The following is a 13,964-nucleotide window of genomic DNA, read 5'->3' on the forward strand; positions in this document are numbered from 1 at the left end:
TCGGTTGAACTCTTAAAAGTTTCACACTCATGCGAAACGAGTTTTAATTTTTTTTTTTATTATTGCCACGTGTAGGGGTGTGTGCGTGACTTATAGACGGGCTTTAGATTGGATGATTGGTATTGACATGTTATACAGTCAACTCGTAATTACAAGTAATACAGCGTTATCGCTGATCTGCAGACTTCACGTTTCACAATTACACACTAGTCGTTTCCTGGCAACGGATTCATATGTCTCACCGTAACTTCAAATCACATATGAATTCTTCTTTGCACAATTTTTTTCTTGCCATTATTCTGCAACTGCCAACTCCAGAGGCTCCCTCAGTTCTCCGCTGCAACTGCCAACTCCAGAGGCTCCCTCAGTTCTCCGCTGCAACTGCCAACTCCAGAGGCTCCCTCAGTTCTCCGCTGCAACTGCCAACTCCGGAAATCAACTCAATTCTAGCTGCCAGAGATACTCGTTATATAGCTTCGGGACGGTCCCCACAGAAAACACCGTTTTCCATATTGGGTTTGATTTACTGCTGCAGAGATGTGTTTACTGCACCGTTGCGTAGCATCTAGCGCGGCGCTGACCAGAAAAAACATATCTTCTATTACGCGCGTTCGCTTCCGCGAGGTTATGTTTACCGAGCCGTTGCCTAGCAGTGAACTATTCCGGCTTTTAGGCGTCACGTCATATTATTATGAAAATATTCCCGATTTAGCTTCAGGTATCTCCAATTTCTAAATCACCGTTATAGAACGGCAGGATTTAACAGTAACATGGCTGGAATTGTGTAATTAGTTTCGTGACTGTAGATTGGCTTGTGTATCACGTCATATTTATTGGACCAATGGCTTCTGCGGGTGAAATTGCTGTGAAATTTGTGTAACAGGAGCGAAATACAGAACCATTTATCATTTGCATATATTTTTTCAGCACACATCTGATATAATCTGATTTAATCTGAAGTGAGGGTTGGGAGAAAAAGAGGAGCAGATTAAATGAGGGGTTACCTTTTTATTATTATTATTATTTCCAATGTGTCGTTATGTACAAAAAGTTAATCCATTAGCGATTACTGGTTGTTTTTGTTATGAGTCAGGGTTAAAATGGTTTTGTCTTTCCATTTTCAAATGATGTACGTGTATGGTAGTGTAAACAGGATTTCTAGAAATAAAAAGGTTAAATCGAATTTGTTTCTGACACGTCCCATATATTTCACACCAGAGGGTTAAAGCATTCTACATTATCGATATTTATGTTACCACGCTCATGCGCCGTGCGTTCTCCCAAATTCAGTTTGTTTCCCATCTAAATGTGACAGGATGTAAATCGCTTGGGAGACATATGAAATGCCCACAGAATTTTCGTCGGAAGACCGTACGGGAAGAGGTCGCTAGGAATGCCGTGTTGTATATTAGTTGATAACATCAAATACCTCATTAAGATAATATCACATTTTCGGAAGTGGATTCAGCTGTCTTAGGATAGGAACAAGTGGAAAGCTTTTGTGAACACGGTAATGAAACTTCGGGCTCTGTAAATTGCGTGGAATTTGCTGGTTAAATAAGGGCTTAATGAATTCTTTGTGGGGTTTTTTAAAGACTTTCAGTAGCTACTTTATGTATGGTATATTGGAAGGATGACTGATTAATAATGAATTGGAACGGATCTGGAAGGAAGCGGTCGTAGCATAATCGAAGTATTATCCCGCGATTTTCCCGGAGGAACTTAAGAAAACTATGGAAACCGCCAATCAGAGAAGCCTGTGTCCTAGTCGAGATGCGAACGGAGGACCTTCCGAATACAAGCGTTACCACTAGACCAGTGTGTTCACTTGTTCGTGTGAAGGAGGACTCATTGCCACGGAGTCATTTCAAATCGGGATCTTATGTCTTTCACGTGGTTCTCTTAATCAGTAATAAAAATACTTAACACATTGGGGTGACGGTTAGACGGGGTTTGGCTTGGTGAATCGAATTATTGAGCACTCACGACACGGAGTTACCAGTAATTACGGCACCACCACTAATCTCCACAGTTCACAAATCACCAGAACACCCGCCAATTCTTTTTCCATCCTGCTGTGACTTCACTATCCGCTCTCTGGCAACGGCTTCTAACAGTGGAGATTCTTCAGCTTTCCACGTTCAGGTCCTTCACCGACTTCACAGAACTGTCTGCTCTGAAGTCACAGTAATTTTTGCGACTGGCGGTTTACCGTCAATCGGTTCGTCTTTTGGCGTCAACCCTTTGAGGCCCACGACCAGAGATCTTTTCCAACTGAACTGAATAGTCCTTATGTAACATCCTCTCTATCGAGAGGATGGGTTTGTCTCTTATGAATACTCTTGGCACGAACCACATAGAAAACACGGTTTCCATTGCTGTAGCCCAACAATACCTCTATTGTTGCTTACGTATTCGTTGCAGCGGGAACGTGTTTACCGAGCCCTTGCCTAGAAATTTCTCTGGTATATTTTCCCATCTTGCAGTCATTGCATAGCAATACAGAACAGCTTTCAGGCTCAAACTGTACATTATTTTTCGCACAATACCTGTTTCTCAGTTGGATAAACTTCAGTTGTGTAAATTACCAGACATATTACCCTGAGTGTACTGCATGCGGTCCGAAACTGCCATTAAATACGATATTCCGTCCGTATACGGATTTTATGCTTACATTTTTTTATTTATACACTTGAATGACATTTCTAGTAACATAGAGCTTTAGAGATGCTTTGAATCAGAATAACAGCAGGTGTCCAGCGGGGGAAGGGAGCATTTTGATAGGCGGGCTCCAACCCCCAGATCAGGGAGACAACAATATATCTCAGCGGTAATTACTCATGAGTACTTTGCCACATTAGCCTGTTATGTTGATAATCAGCGAGTTAATTTAGACAGAGTGGTTCATTGAAAACCTAGCGAACTGGTAACTATCACAGATGACGTCACTCATGTCGCCTGTGTTAATACAGCCCAATGTATGACACTATTAGGGCCGAGCGGCGCCAGACTTGTGACAGATACAGAGGCACTGCACTGGAATGTCTGTTCGCAGGAATGTTTTACCAGAGAACCATGTCACACAGCTCAAATGTTATGTTTTTTTGGACATTATCCATCGCCCTGTCTTTATATAAAAACACCGTCCTGTTTATTTTTCAAAACACGTTTCGGAGACTGAATCTGCCTCCGTCTTCAAGGAGAAACCTACTGACACAGTTCGTGAGTTGTATCAAGAAACGAGAGATGTATCGACTTCGCTTCTACTTATGAGTTATATAACAACGCTCTCAATATTTCAGATGTGGATCTATACATCCACTTCCCCATACGCCTTCATAGCGTAATACTTAATTAGTTAAGCACAGGGACAACTTTACCTTTTACCTTACCTCAATATATTAGAATGATGAAATCAAGGAGGTTGAGATGGTCAAGGCCTGTAACACGCATGGGGAGAAGATGAATGCATGTAGGTTTTTCTTTTTGGTGGGAGAACCAGAAAGAAAGAAACTGCTAGCAATATCTAGACTTGCGTGACTGGATAATATTAAAATGGGCCTTAGATAGGATGAGGTGCTATGGACTGGATTGATCTTACTTAGGACAGGGACCAGTAGAGAGAGAGAGATCGTGTGAACTCGGTAATGAACCTTCAGGGCCCATAAAATATTTGGAAATTCTTGAGTAGCTGAGCGACTGGCGGCTTTTCAAGAAGGATTCAGCTCCATGGTGTCAGTGTCTCGGACTTTATAGCTTGGTTTGGTTATTTAGCAACGCTTTCAGCGTCGAGATTGCTTAGAGAGACGGAAGAAAATCACGAAAACGTCAGGTTTGCCGATATTACTGCCAGGATTCAAATGAGGCTTTTCGAAAATGCAAAGCTCGGACCTGCAGACTAAACTGACGATAAATACAACGAAGGTACTCTTGGATTGTCCCTTGACAAGAAAATTATACCAAAGAGAAAAGGCATGCATTGGCTTCACGTTCTTCTGGTCAGTAACTATACCATTTAGCGTCGGATGGTAAGATGAGAGATAGCTGATGAACTGGGAAGGATTTGAAAGGAAGCTGCCATACCTAATATCGTACTGTGCGGGTATTTGCCAGAAGGCACCGAGAAAAATACGAAAACCCCATTCAGGATAGCCTGTGTCCCGGAGAAGATTAGAACCAAGCACCTTCCAAACACAAACTCAGATTGCTGTCGCTGTATCAACCTGTTCTATATCTCACGTATTTTTAAGGTCCATTTTAATATTATCTTCCCTTCTATGTCTAGGAGTCCCTATACTGACTGAGCTAGTTTCGAGAGGTGGAATGAGGCTGCACTTGGTACGTCGGCCACTATTTGGCCTATTGTACCAGTGAATATGGAGTATTTGGTTGGATGAGAAATAGCAGGGGAAACCTGCTTCAGTGGCACTTTGTCGATTACAAATTCCACATGATTTGACCTGGGATCAAACCCGGGCCGCCGCGGTAGGAAACTAACAACCTGAGTGAAGCGAACAAATGAAAAGCGGTAGAAGCAGACAGCTCATCTTTTTTGTTTTTGAAACAAATAGAAAACCTCTGATGACGTCATTAACTAACATCACCCAGTTGCTTAGAGGAGCCGTACACATGGCATTTCTTGTAAACCGTTTCATTAGCGAGAACATTGATGCTTTCACTTTGAATGGTCATTTATAATAAAATAAGAAATTTATATAAATGTTCGTAATTTTACAGCATTATTATTCAGAGCATGTGATTTACGTTCGTAATTAAATAGCATTAGTCTAGGAGTTTACATGTGGGCCTCTATATTATGCAGACTTAATGAGATAACAAATGCATCGAGTTGGCAGTGCTGCCAACCAACCAGTCTTTGCTGTAGACGGAATGCAGTTATTTAAATAACGAAATCCTAACCTAGACAGGTTTGCTCGTACAACACAAATTGCATACGCGAATGAAGAGAGAACTTGTAAGTAAAATTATGATCGAATTCCGCCGAGTTCAGTAATGCTTTAAGAATAAAATAAAATATTGTTGCAATCGATTGAATTCAATACTAATTTTACTCATAAGTTATAGAGGGCAACGGCTGAGGAGAGTGCCATAAAAGAAGAGATAACTAAATCGCTATATATCGATTTCTAAATGTACAGGGTGTTCATTTTAGTTGTTTCGTAAAATGGAACTATATATTGTTACACAAGGAAGGGAAAGCAAAGCAAGTGAAGGCTGAAACAGATCAACCTTTACCATTATACCGTTAATTTAGCTTCACCATAATACCGAGCAGGTTAACATAGCGGTAACGATCTAGAATTGTATTCGTAAGATGCATCATTAGAATCTCGGGCGGGACACTGTCGTGACTGAATTTTATCGTGGTTTTCTCAGTTTCTCCAGAAAGACGCCGGTATGTCGCCTAGGTATGGCGCAGGAGCGTGTTTTGGTTGCCATGGAGATGTTTGCCGGACGTTGCCTAGTAGTTGGCCCTCTGTTTCGGCTTTCAGCCATCGTGTCACGGTGTAGCGGGACACTCATGTATAGTTGTCATTTGTTTTTGAAGCGAGTGTATCAGAGTTTATTTCAGACGTACACAAAGAGCAGTAGCCCGGTATAAAATGGGGAAACAGAAGAAGATTTTACTGGTCCAGCACTAGATCAAATTAACCTCGTTATTTCAGATGCAACATAAAACTCTGCTGTAACATTGCAGAAAATTCTGTGGTCTCACTATATTGTTCAACCGACCGAAATTTACGGTCGCCACTTCTACTCCAGAAAGAGATGAAGAAGGGGGAAACTATCGTAAGCAAACCTTCAAATGTCTTTTAAACTGCAATGAAGGTCGTAAATGTGGGAGTTCCCCGACTTGTGGAATAACAGCAGAAGCAGCCACAAGAAACAGACGCTTACGTTAAAAGTCTCTTCCCGCCGAGGACATAAATTTTATCTACTTAAATGAAATTTGCTTTTCGAAAACTTAAACCCCAGAGTAACAACTGCAGCTGATGTTGATTAAAGGGTCGGATTACAATTCAGTTCGTATTTATTTGCGTGCTAACTCAGCAGCTCATGGGCCAGTTACAAAGTGAGCACGAGCGAAAGAAACAAACAAACAAACACACAAAGCACAAAACAGGACAATTTACAGTGTCTGAGTTAATGATACCAATATAATAATAAAAAAATTAAGTTATTATTTAGATAATGATAATAGTTTATAATAATTTAATTCAGTTCTTTATTATTTATGTGCTGAGCCAACAGCCACAAGGCCAATTACAGACACAACACAGTGCAGATGCAAGTAATTACATTACATACAAACACTACATAAAATCATAGAGAAATTACGGGCAAGCACTGGGAGAAAACACATTAATGCAGAAAAGTAAACGAACAANGATTCGTGTTTTTTACGTGCAAACTTAACAACACAGAGACCAATTACAAAGTTAGCACGAGTACGTAGAAATGCACAAAAATAATCAAATAACAAAATACAGAATATGACAGTCTATATAATGGCAATAAATTAATAACAATTCCAAGAAAAATTGAAGTTAGCTTTAACAGGCGTGAAAAATAAAATAAGTGTATTTCCAATAGTTACGCCTTTTGTGTCGAGAAAGGGCAATGCAAGTACATACACACAATAATTCAATTCAGTTCTTTATTATTTTTGTGCCGAGTCAACAGCCGCAAGGCCAATTACAGACACAACACAGGGTAGATACAAGTAATTACATTATGGACAATCACAACATAAAGTCAAAGACAAATTACAGGCAAGCACTCTAGGAAAAACACATTAATGCAGATAAGTAAACAAGAAACAACAACACTAATAATTTCATTAACATAAATCTAAGTGTTATTGAGAACTGAGAAATGAAATATATAAATATTTAATTGAGAAATGAAAATTAGATTTTCAGAGATAATAATAATAATAATAATTCAGTTTAATTGTTGTTTATTGTACATGCAAATAATGATACTAACAAGCATACTATTTTTGAAAATCGTTTGGGGAGAACTTTCCTGGCTCGGAATAATAGTAATAAAAATAAAATGTGGGGATCAGCAATGGCTCTATAATTGAGTGTAGTTCCGAGTCGTGGATGTAAGTGGACAACATATCCAATATCCAGTCCAAAACCCCGTCGACAGGATCACTCAAATCGTGACAATAGGATTGGAGGTTCTCATGCCGTTGGTTATGTGGGTTTCCACAGTGAAGTCCTCTGACATTAATACTGCATTTAGGAGGAAGATGTCGCCTCCATCTTCAGGGTCAAATGATAAGCGAATAAAGAAACAAAATGAAGATGGCAGCAAGCATAGCTAGAAACTTAAGTCACGATGGCCGATGTTCGGCTGAGAATCGAACTAAGTACCTCCCGAGTAGAAGTCTACCGCTGTATCAACCCGCTCGTTCGCAGTAACATCAGTAAAAGTAAAAGCAAAGTAAAGCTACCACTGTAACAGGCCGTGAAGGCCCATAGGGTTGTGAGACGTCGAGGCTCCCACATTATCTAGACAGTCGGATCACAGATGGCGCTGAGGTTGTCAGCCTTACGCGCCAAGCTATCCCTGTAACAGGCAATGGAGGCCCATAAGGTTGTGAGACGTTGAGGGTCCCACACTATCTAGACAATCGGCTCAAAGATGGCGGTAAGGTTGTCAGCCTTACGCGCCAGCCGCCCTTTACTCCTCAGGAAAATTATTTAATTAATTCCTGGTACTCATTTCTGTTAGAGGCTGAGTAAACCCCAGGGCCTAGTGCGGCTGGAAGGATTAGGTCAACTGAAAAAATCCAATGACCTCATCGGGACTTGTCCCGAGACCTTCCGGCTTGTAGCATAGCCCCTCAACCAACTACGCTAATAAATGTATACGTGCAGAATTGGAAGGGTTGTTGTCTTCTGCTTTGGACTGTACCTGCAGTTTATAGTTTGTAGGTCTAATTAGCGAAATACGTTTCTGCATGTTAAAGGATAAGACTTTGAAATCCTTGGTTTGAGAACTACCGGTATATCAGCCGTTCCAAAAACATTTGGCTAAATCATGGGACTTTGAACGTATCACTGAAACAGTTCGGCACATACACTAAATCAGGCAAGTTAGACTGGCTGTACACACATCGTCAAATCGTGGTGTGCTTTGAATAGCTCTGGTTATTTGTTATATGATTATTCTGTAATGAAAAACCGAGCGGAGCGTTGACCTAACGGCGACGCTCTTAACTCATATTCGGGAGGTTGTCGGTTCGAACCTCGGCCGGCACACCTATTCTGATTAACGATTTTGGCGGTTTTCCTCAGTTCTTCCAGGCAAATTCCTGGATAATGTATGTATTAGACCACTTCCGGATCTTACCATATTCATTCCTATTCACGGTTCGAAGCTGTGACGTCTGGACACTGACAGCGTTTTAAAATAACAAAATAGAAATTTTGTTTGCTGCCTGCTTCGTGTTGGTTTCTTGGGTGACTTACTCTTCAGCCCTGGAAGTGAAAGTGACATGGTTCTCTGAAACGTCGGTTGAATTTCAGCGGACTACACTGCGTTATATCCCACAAAAACAGAACTCTTAAAACATTATATACATTTCGAAAGGAATCGGCCGTGGTCAGCTGTTTTGCCTGAAGTACTGAGGAAGACTAGGAGAAATCTCTGACAGGATAACCGGACTTGTGGACCAAGATCTAAGCTCGGGATCTCCCCAGTATGACATCATATAATCTCCACACACACATATGAATATATTTCATGCCAAAATTCCCGTCCTCTCACCCTCCAAAATAAATAATTCGTGACGTGGTGTAATCTCTTTGAAGTTTACTGACTTGTTTGGAGGATAGTAATGCTTCCATCTTCAAGGTCGAAGAGTAAGCCGAAATGGCAGAGCGATCTGTTGTCTGGTTGCTAATCTTTTGTGACACCGTGTAGTCTTGTAGAAGTTGTTACTTGCCTCGCCTTTAACCCTGAATATAGAGACAGGATATTCCTCCGAAACGTAGGTGAATATATCGGACTTACGCTCTTCACATCCAAGAAGATAAAACTCTTCAATAAATAATTCAATTTGCACGATGCACAGAAATCTAGCACGTAACCTAACCTGCTGTATTCGCTCACATGAAACTGATGTTTTTGCTGTGTGTAGTAGCATGTGTCTCTAACGAGGAAACTTTAGTACCATCTCAAAATAATTGAATAAGCTATAAGGCTTGAGATGTTCGACTTTATTCAAGGCATCTTTAAAGCTTGCTTCAGGACGCGCCCGGAGACCTGTTACGTCCCCTGAATATAAGCTTGTGTTTGTATTCCATTAAGCAAGTAGGCTACTCAATACTGTCTTCTCGAACGTAACGTTGTGTAGTTCGTTGAAAGTCTTTTGACTTTGACTTGCAACGGAATGCGTGTCGTTATATCGCTGAAGATAGAATTCTTCAAAACTACCGCTGTGAGAACCTCAAATCCTACAAGTGTAATTCAAGCGACTGGAGCCATAATTTTTCCATAGGTGGTCTAGTGGTCAGATTTCCTGCCTACAGATCCAGCGGTCCCGTATTCGATTCCCGGCGCTACCAGATTTTCTGAGAAATAATGGGTCTGGAACTGGGTCCACTCAGCTTCGTGAGGATAATTGAGCTATTTCAAGGAAATAGCTGCTCCGGTCTAGAAAACCGAAATCAACGGCCGTGGGGATCCGTTGCGCTGACCACGCAACACCCTCTATCCGCAAAAGTTGGCACTAACTTCGCCGGCAAGCTGCGATCGCTCGGTCGGTATAGTTCGCTTGCAGACTGTAGGCCACGGAGTTTATGTATTAGGTATATAGGTCGTACCTAGTACATCCCTCCTGCTTCTGGTATGATGAGCGAATGTATGAAACTGGTCAAAGTTTATTTTCACCCAACGATTACTTCAGCTAACCTTTTAAGTACGGTGATTATTATATATACAACTGTAAATGGAGGTCTGTCTCCACAACGTTGATGTTGTATTAAGGTCCATTTTTCTGAACAACTGCAAAATCTACATTCCTAAAATATGGTACACAAGTATATATGAGTTTTCTCTATATGCTGGCTTTTTATTTGTTGGAAGCCGCTACCAAGCAACGCAGTGAAAACCGTGATTGAGAACATCAGTCTCTATGTAAATGGTAATGTGTTTAAGAGTCCAGTAAATCCGAGTGCCAATCCAAACCCCGTCTATAGTCCATCACGTGACAGTATCGTTTATAGTTGCGACATGTGAGGGGGACCAGGATCACCATTTCGAAAATCTCGTCGAACACACGGGCCACTCTTCTCCGTTAGGTTGCAGATGAAATCTGAGACTGTTTTCTACCATCCAGTGAAAATATTTTGTTTTCTCGTGCAGTCTAAATCCTTATAAACATTAAGAAATAAAGAACTGTACCTTTACCTTTAGTTTTGTATGGGTGTGAAACTTGGTTTCTTAGATTTCAATTGAGAACATACACTGAGGGTGTTTGAGAGCAGGGTGTTGAATAGAATATTTGCACGTTAAGGGGGAGGAAGGAACAAGGGGTTTTAGAAAATCACATAATGAGGAACTTCATAATTTGTACTGTTCTCAAAATATTATTAAAATTGGAAACTTAAGGAAAGTGAAATGGACTGGGCGTATAGTACGCATGGGAAATAACAGACATCTATATTATATTTCGGTAAGAAAAACCTGAAGATGGAAAGAAGAAGGAAAGATGGCACTGGGAAGACGTACGCATAGATGAGAATATAATATTAAAATGTGTCTTAGAGATACGGAATGTGAGATAAATTGGATTCAGGTACCTCTTGATAGTGAAGAGTTGCGGGATTTTGCAAACGCAATAATCAGTTTTCGGATTCTAAGATATTTTAATTAAGTAGGACGCAGATTGTTAATTACCTGATGAAATTTTGTGTATTCATGTTTTCCTTTCCAATCCTCGTCCCCCTCTTTCGACATGAACGTGATTTGGAAATTGCAGCTTCGATTGTCAAATCCATAACACCTGAGGATGACCCTATAAGGGTCGAAACATGTAGTGGAACGTAAGTTAAATTGTAGTTGCTTTGGTGGTGGAATTTGTATTATTAGTTATACTCATGCAAAAGGATGCAAAACTTAAAAATAATCTCAAATCGAATTTCAATTTTCCTCTTATCCTCCAACGAAGAGCAGTCGAGGGAAATGTTCCGTATTGCCTTCCTAAGTTGACCGTTATGTCGTTCATTTGTGGAAACATTGGCCTTCGTTGTTCCAAGGGAGACGTGATGAGTCGCCCGCAAACATGCCAATGTTTTCAGCTTGCACAGTATACTGGGAGTAACATAGTTAATTGCCTCGCCTTCTCTTCGTTTGAAGACAGTAGTTACATTTCAGTAACCTGTTTATGGACGAGTCGCCCGCAAACATGCCAATGTTTTCAGCTTGCACAGTATACTGGGAGTAACATAGTTAATTGCCTCGCCTTCTCTTCGTTTGAAGACAGTAGTTACATTTCAGTAACCTGTTTATGGACAGCGTCCCATGAACTTTCTTCACGCGAAATGAACACGCTGACCGTGAGCTATTTAACTTTTAGTAATTAATTTTATGTTCGGGGTTGGGTCTTTGTGCATGCCCAATCCTTTTGTTTGTGTCACAGATTCAAAGAATCTGGTAATATTTCTAGTAAGAGGAAACACATTAGTAATTGGTTGCAGGGGCGAGGGATGGACACTTTGCTACAATTAAGACTGGGAAAAGCAAGCAGGATCATTAATAACCCTGGTAGCCAGTAAACACCAACAGAATTACGCGGTAAGATGGTGTGTTGCGAGGAAGGGCAGTACCCTGTCCATTAAGGAAATAAATTAGTGCTCGATTATTATTCCGAAACTGGAAGGGTAACATGTAATTCTGCATTTTGTCTATGATGTGTATTTATGAGTTTTGTAAGATTCTTAGAATAAACAGCAACCCTTTCTGTAAATACGAGTATTATTAATCGACTGCTTTTTACAGCAGTGAAACTGTTTTCTGTGAGATACGAACTGAATTTCTAAATAATGACTCATTGTTGAATCAGTACGCAACCGGAAGGTCCTGCGGCCTACCATCTTGATACAGGAATACTGAGATGTTTCCCAATTCCAGGTTGCTACTGCTTGAATATTAATTTAATGGAAATTAACCTCCATTGCTGTCAAAGCCACTATTTTATTCTTCAAAATATGTAGTTGGTTGAGGCACTAGGCTACAAGCCAAAAGGTCGCGGGTTCAAGTCCCGATGAGGTCATTGGATTTTTTACAATTGACCTAATCCTTCCAGCCGCACTATGGCCCTGGGGTCGACTCAGCCTCTAACAGAAATGAGCACCAGGAATCTTCCTGGGGGTGAAGGGCCGACAACCTCACCGCCATCTGTGAGCCGATTGTCTAGAAAATGTGGGAGCCTCGACGTCTCAACAACTGTGGGCTTCTAAGCCCTGTTACAGGATAGCTTTACTTTTACGTCGATATTAATTTAGAATATCAAAATCCCGCGGCTCCTGTCTCAAGCCACCGTCTTCACTTTCACACTGCCCTTATCAGGACTAGCGAGTGGAGTCTAGGAGCCTTCTAACAAAGTGATACTATTCCCCTCCCCCCCACAATGAAGCGTCTCTGACTTTTCGCTTTCATCTGCACATCTGTTATACTTTCTGCCTCTCTCTGTATGTAGACTGCCGACTAGAAATCATCGCGCACCTCGGAGGGCCTGCAGCTTGGGTCTCCTGTCTTCGGACGGGCGATGAGATGGCTGCCAAGTTTCTGTACGTGCCTCTCATGGAGCCCTCCTGACTTAACTTCATAATTAAACCCAGCTGCTGTAAAGGCCACGAAATTATGCGATTCATCATTAATTCAGAAAATCGAAATCCCTCTACCCTTTGTCCCGGGTCGTTACTTTTGCCCTTTCCATCTTGACTTGTATGGCGAGCGGGCGCAATCTGCCCATCTTTTAACAAAATAACATTCGTCCCCCCCAAATTGAAGTCCTCCCACCTCCCTCCTCACCGCTGTATGTCATAATTAAATACAACTTCGCGCAACGCAGGGAATGCGTTCCTCATAAGAAGCGCGTTTGATAAATCCGCGTTAGACGAACCTAATATTGTATGTAATTCGTGGGGATATGGGAAACGGCTGTAGAAAGGCAAGTAAATTAACAGTAAAATCGTTATATGTAGTAGGTCACGAACTAACGAGCCGTCTTTTCATTTCATATATCGTATCCATTGTGAAAGTACTGTTAATATTTTGATGTGGGTATGTGAAATGCAATATATTGAAGAGAGGTGAAGTCCAGCATTCGCTGAAATGTAGTAGAACAGCAATTGAGATGCTGGATTGTATAAGGTTAAGATTAATTGTGATATGGTGACTTGTATAAGTGTAAAAGCGAAGGAGAATAAATATAATTGTTTTGCTTACTCTGCTGGAGGCAATAGGGTCCTCCGAAACGTCGGCGTTACTTCCTACAAGACAGTATACTCTTCATAGTCACCTCAGTTCCAACAAGAACTAGTGACGTATTACCTCTTCACCTTTTGACTTCACAGGTGAAGGTGATGTTGCGGGTGTGTGGAGGCGCCACTTGTGGACCCGTTACTTCCGGAGCACCCACTGGCGGAAACACAGCAACATCCGACGCCCCGACACCTGCTGGAGGGTCAACGTCATTCCTCAGCGTCGACAGCCGTAAGAAACAAGTGACGCTGTTCGATCCTGCGGCTTGTGGCGGTACTGCAGCTCCTGAAGATCGACGCGTCGGTGTCGCGGCCCCAAAAATGTTCGCTTTCGACGCCATATTCACTCACGATGACTCACAGGTAAGAGCTGAGTGTCAGATTTTGGGTTCTCGGGATAAGTGACAGCGCAGTTTCCTGTCGTCGTGTTGGCTCATA

At 41.4% G+C, this 13,964-nt stretch overlaps 1 protein-coding gene across 7 annotated transcripts in view; it reads left to right on the plus strand.

Moving 5' to 3' along the window:
- LOC111873360 (kinesin-like protein KIF26B) overlaps positions 1 to 13,964 on the plus strand; it is a 293,199-nt gene that overhangs the window by 230,868 nt on the left and 48,367 nt on the right. For all 7 annotated transcript variants that reach the window (XR_002844374.2, XR_002844375.2, XM_023868019.2 and 4 more), the window contains exon 4: positions 13,620 to 13,889. Coding sequence is in view for 5 of the 7 variants with exons in the window: in XM_023868019.2 (XP_023723787.1) it covers positions 13,620 to 13,889 (270 nt within the window). In the remaining 2 variants the exon portion in view is untranslated. The remainder of the gene's footprint in view (positions 1 to 13,619; positions 13,890 to 13,964) is intronic.

The sequence above is a fragment of the Cryptotermes secundus genome, unplaced genomic scaffold (genome assembly GCF_002891405.2).
Source record: "Cryptotermes secundus unplaced genomic scaffold, Csec_1.0 scaffold2171, whole genome shotgun sequence".
Lineage (NCBI taxonomy): Eukaryota > Metazoa > Arthropoda > Insecta > Blattodea > Kalotermitidae > Cryptotermes > Cryptotermes secundus.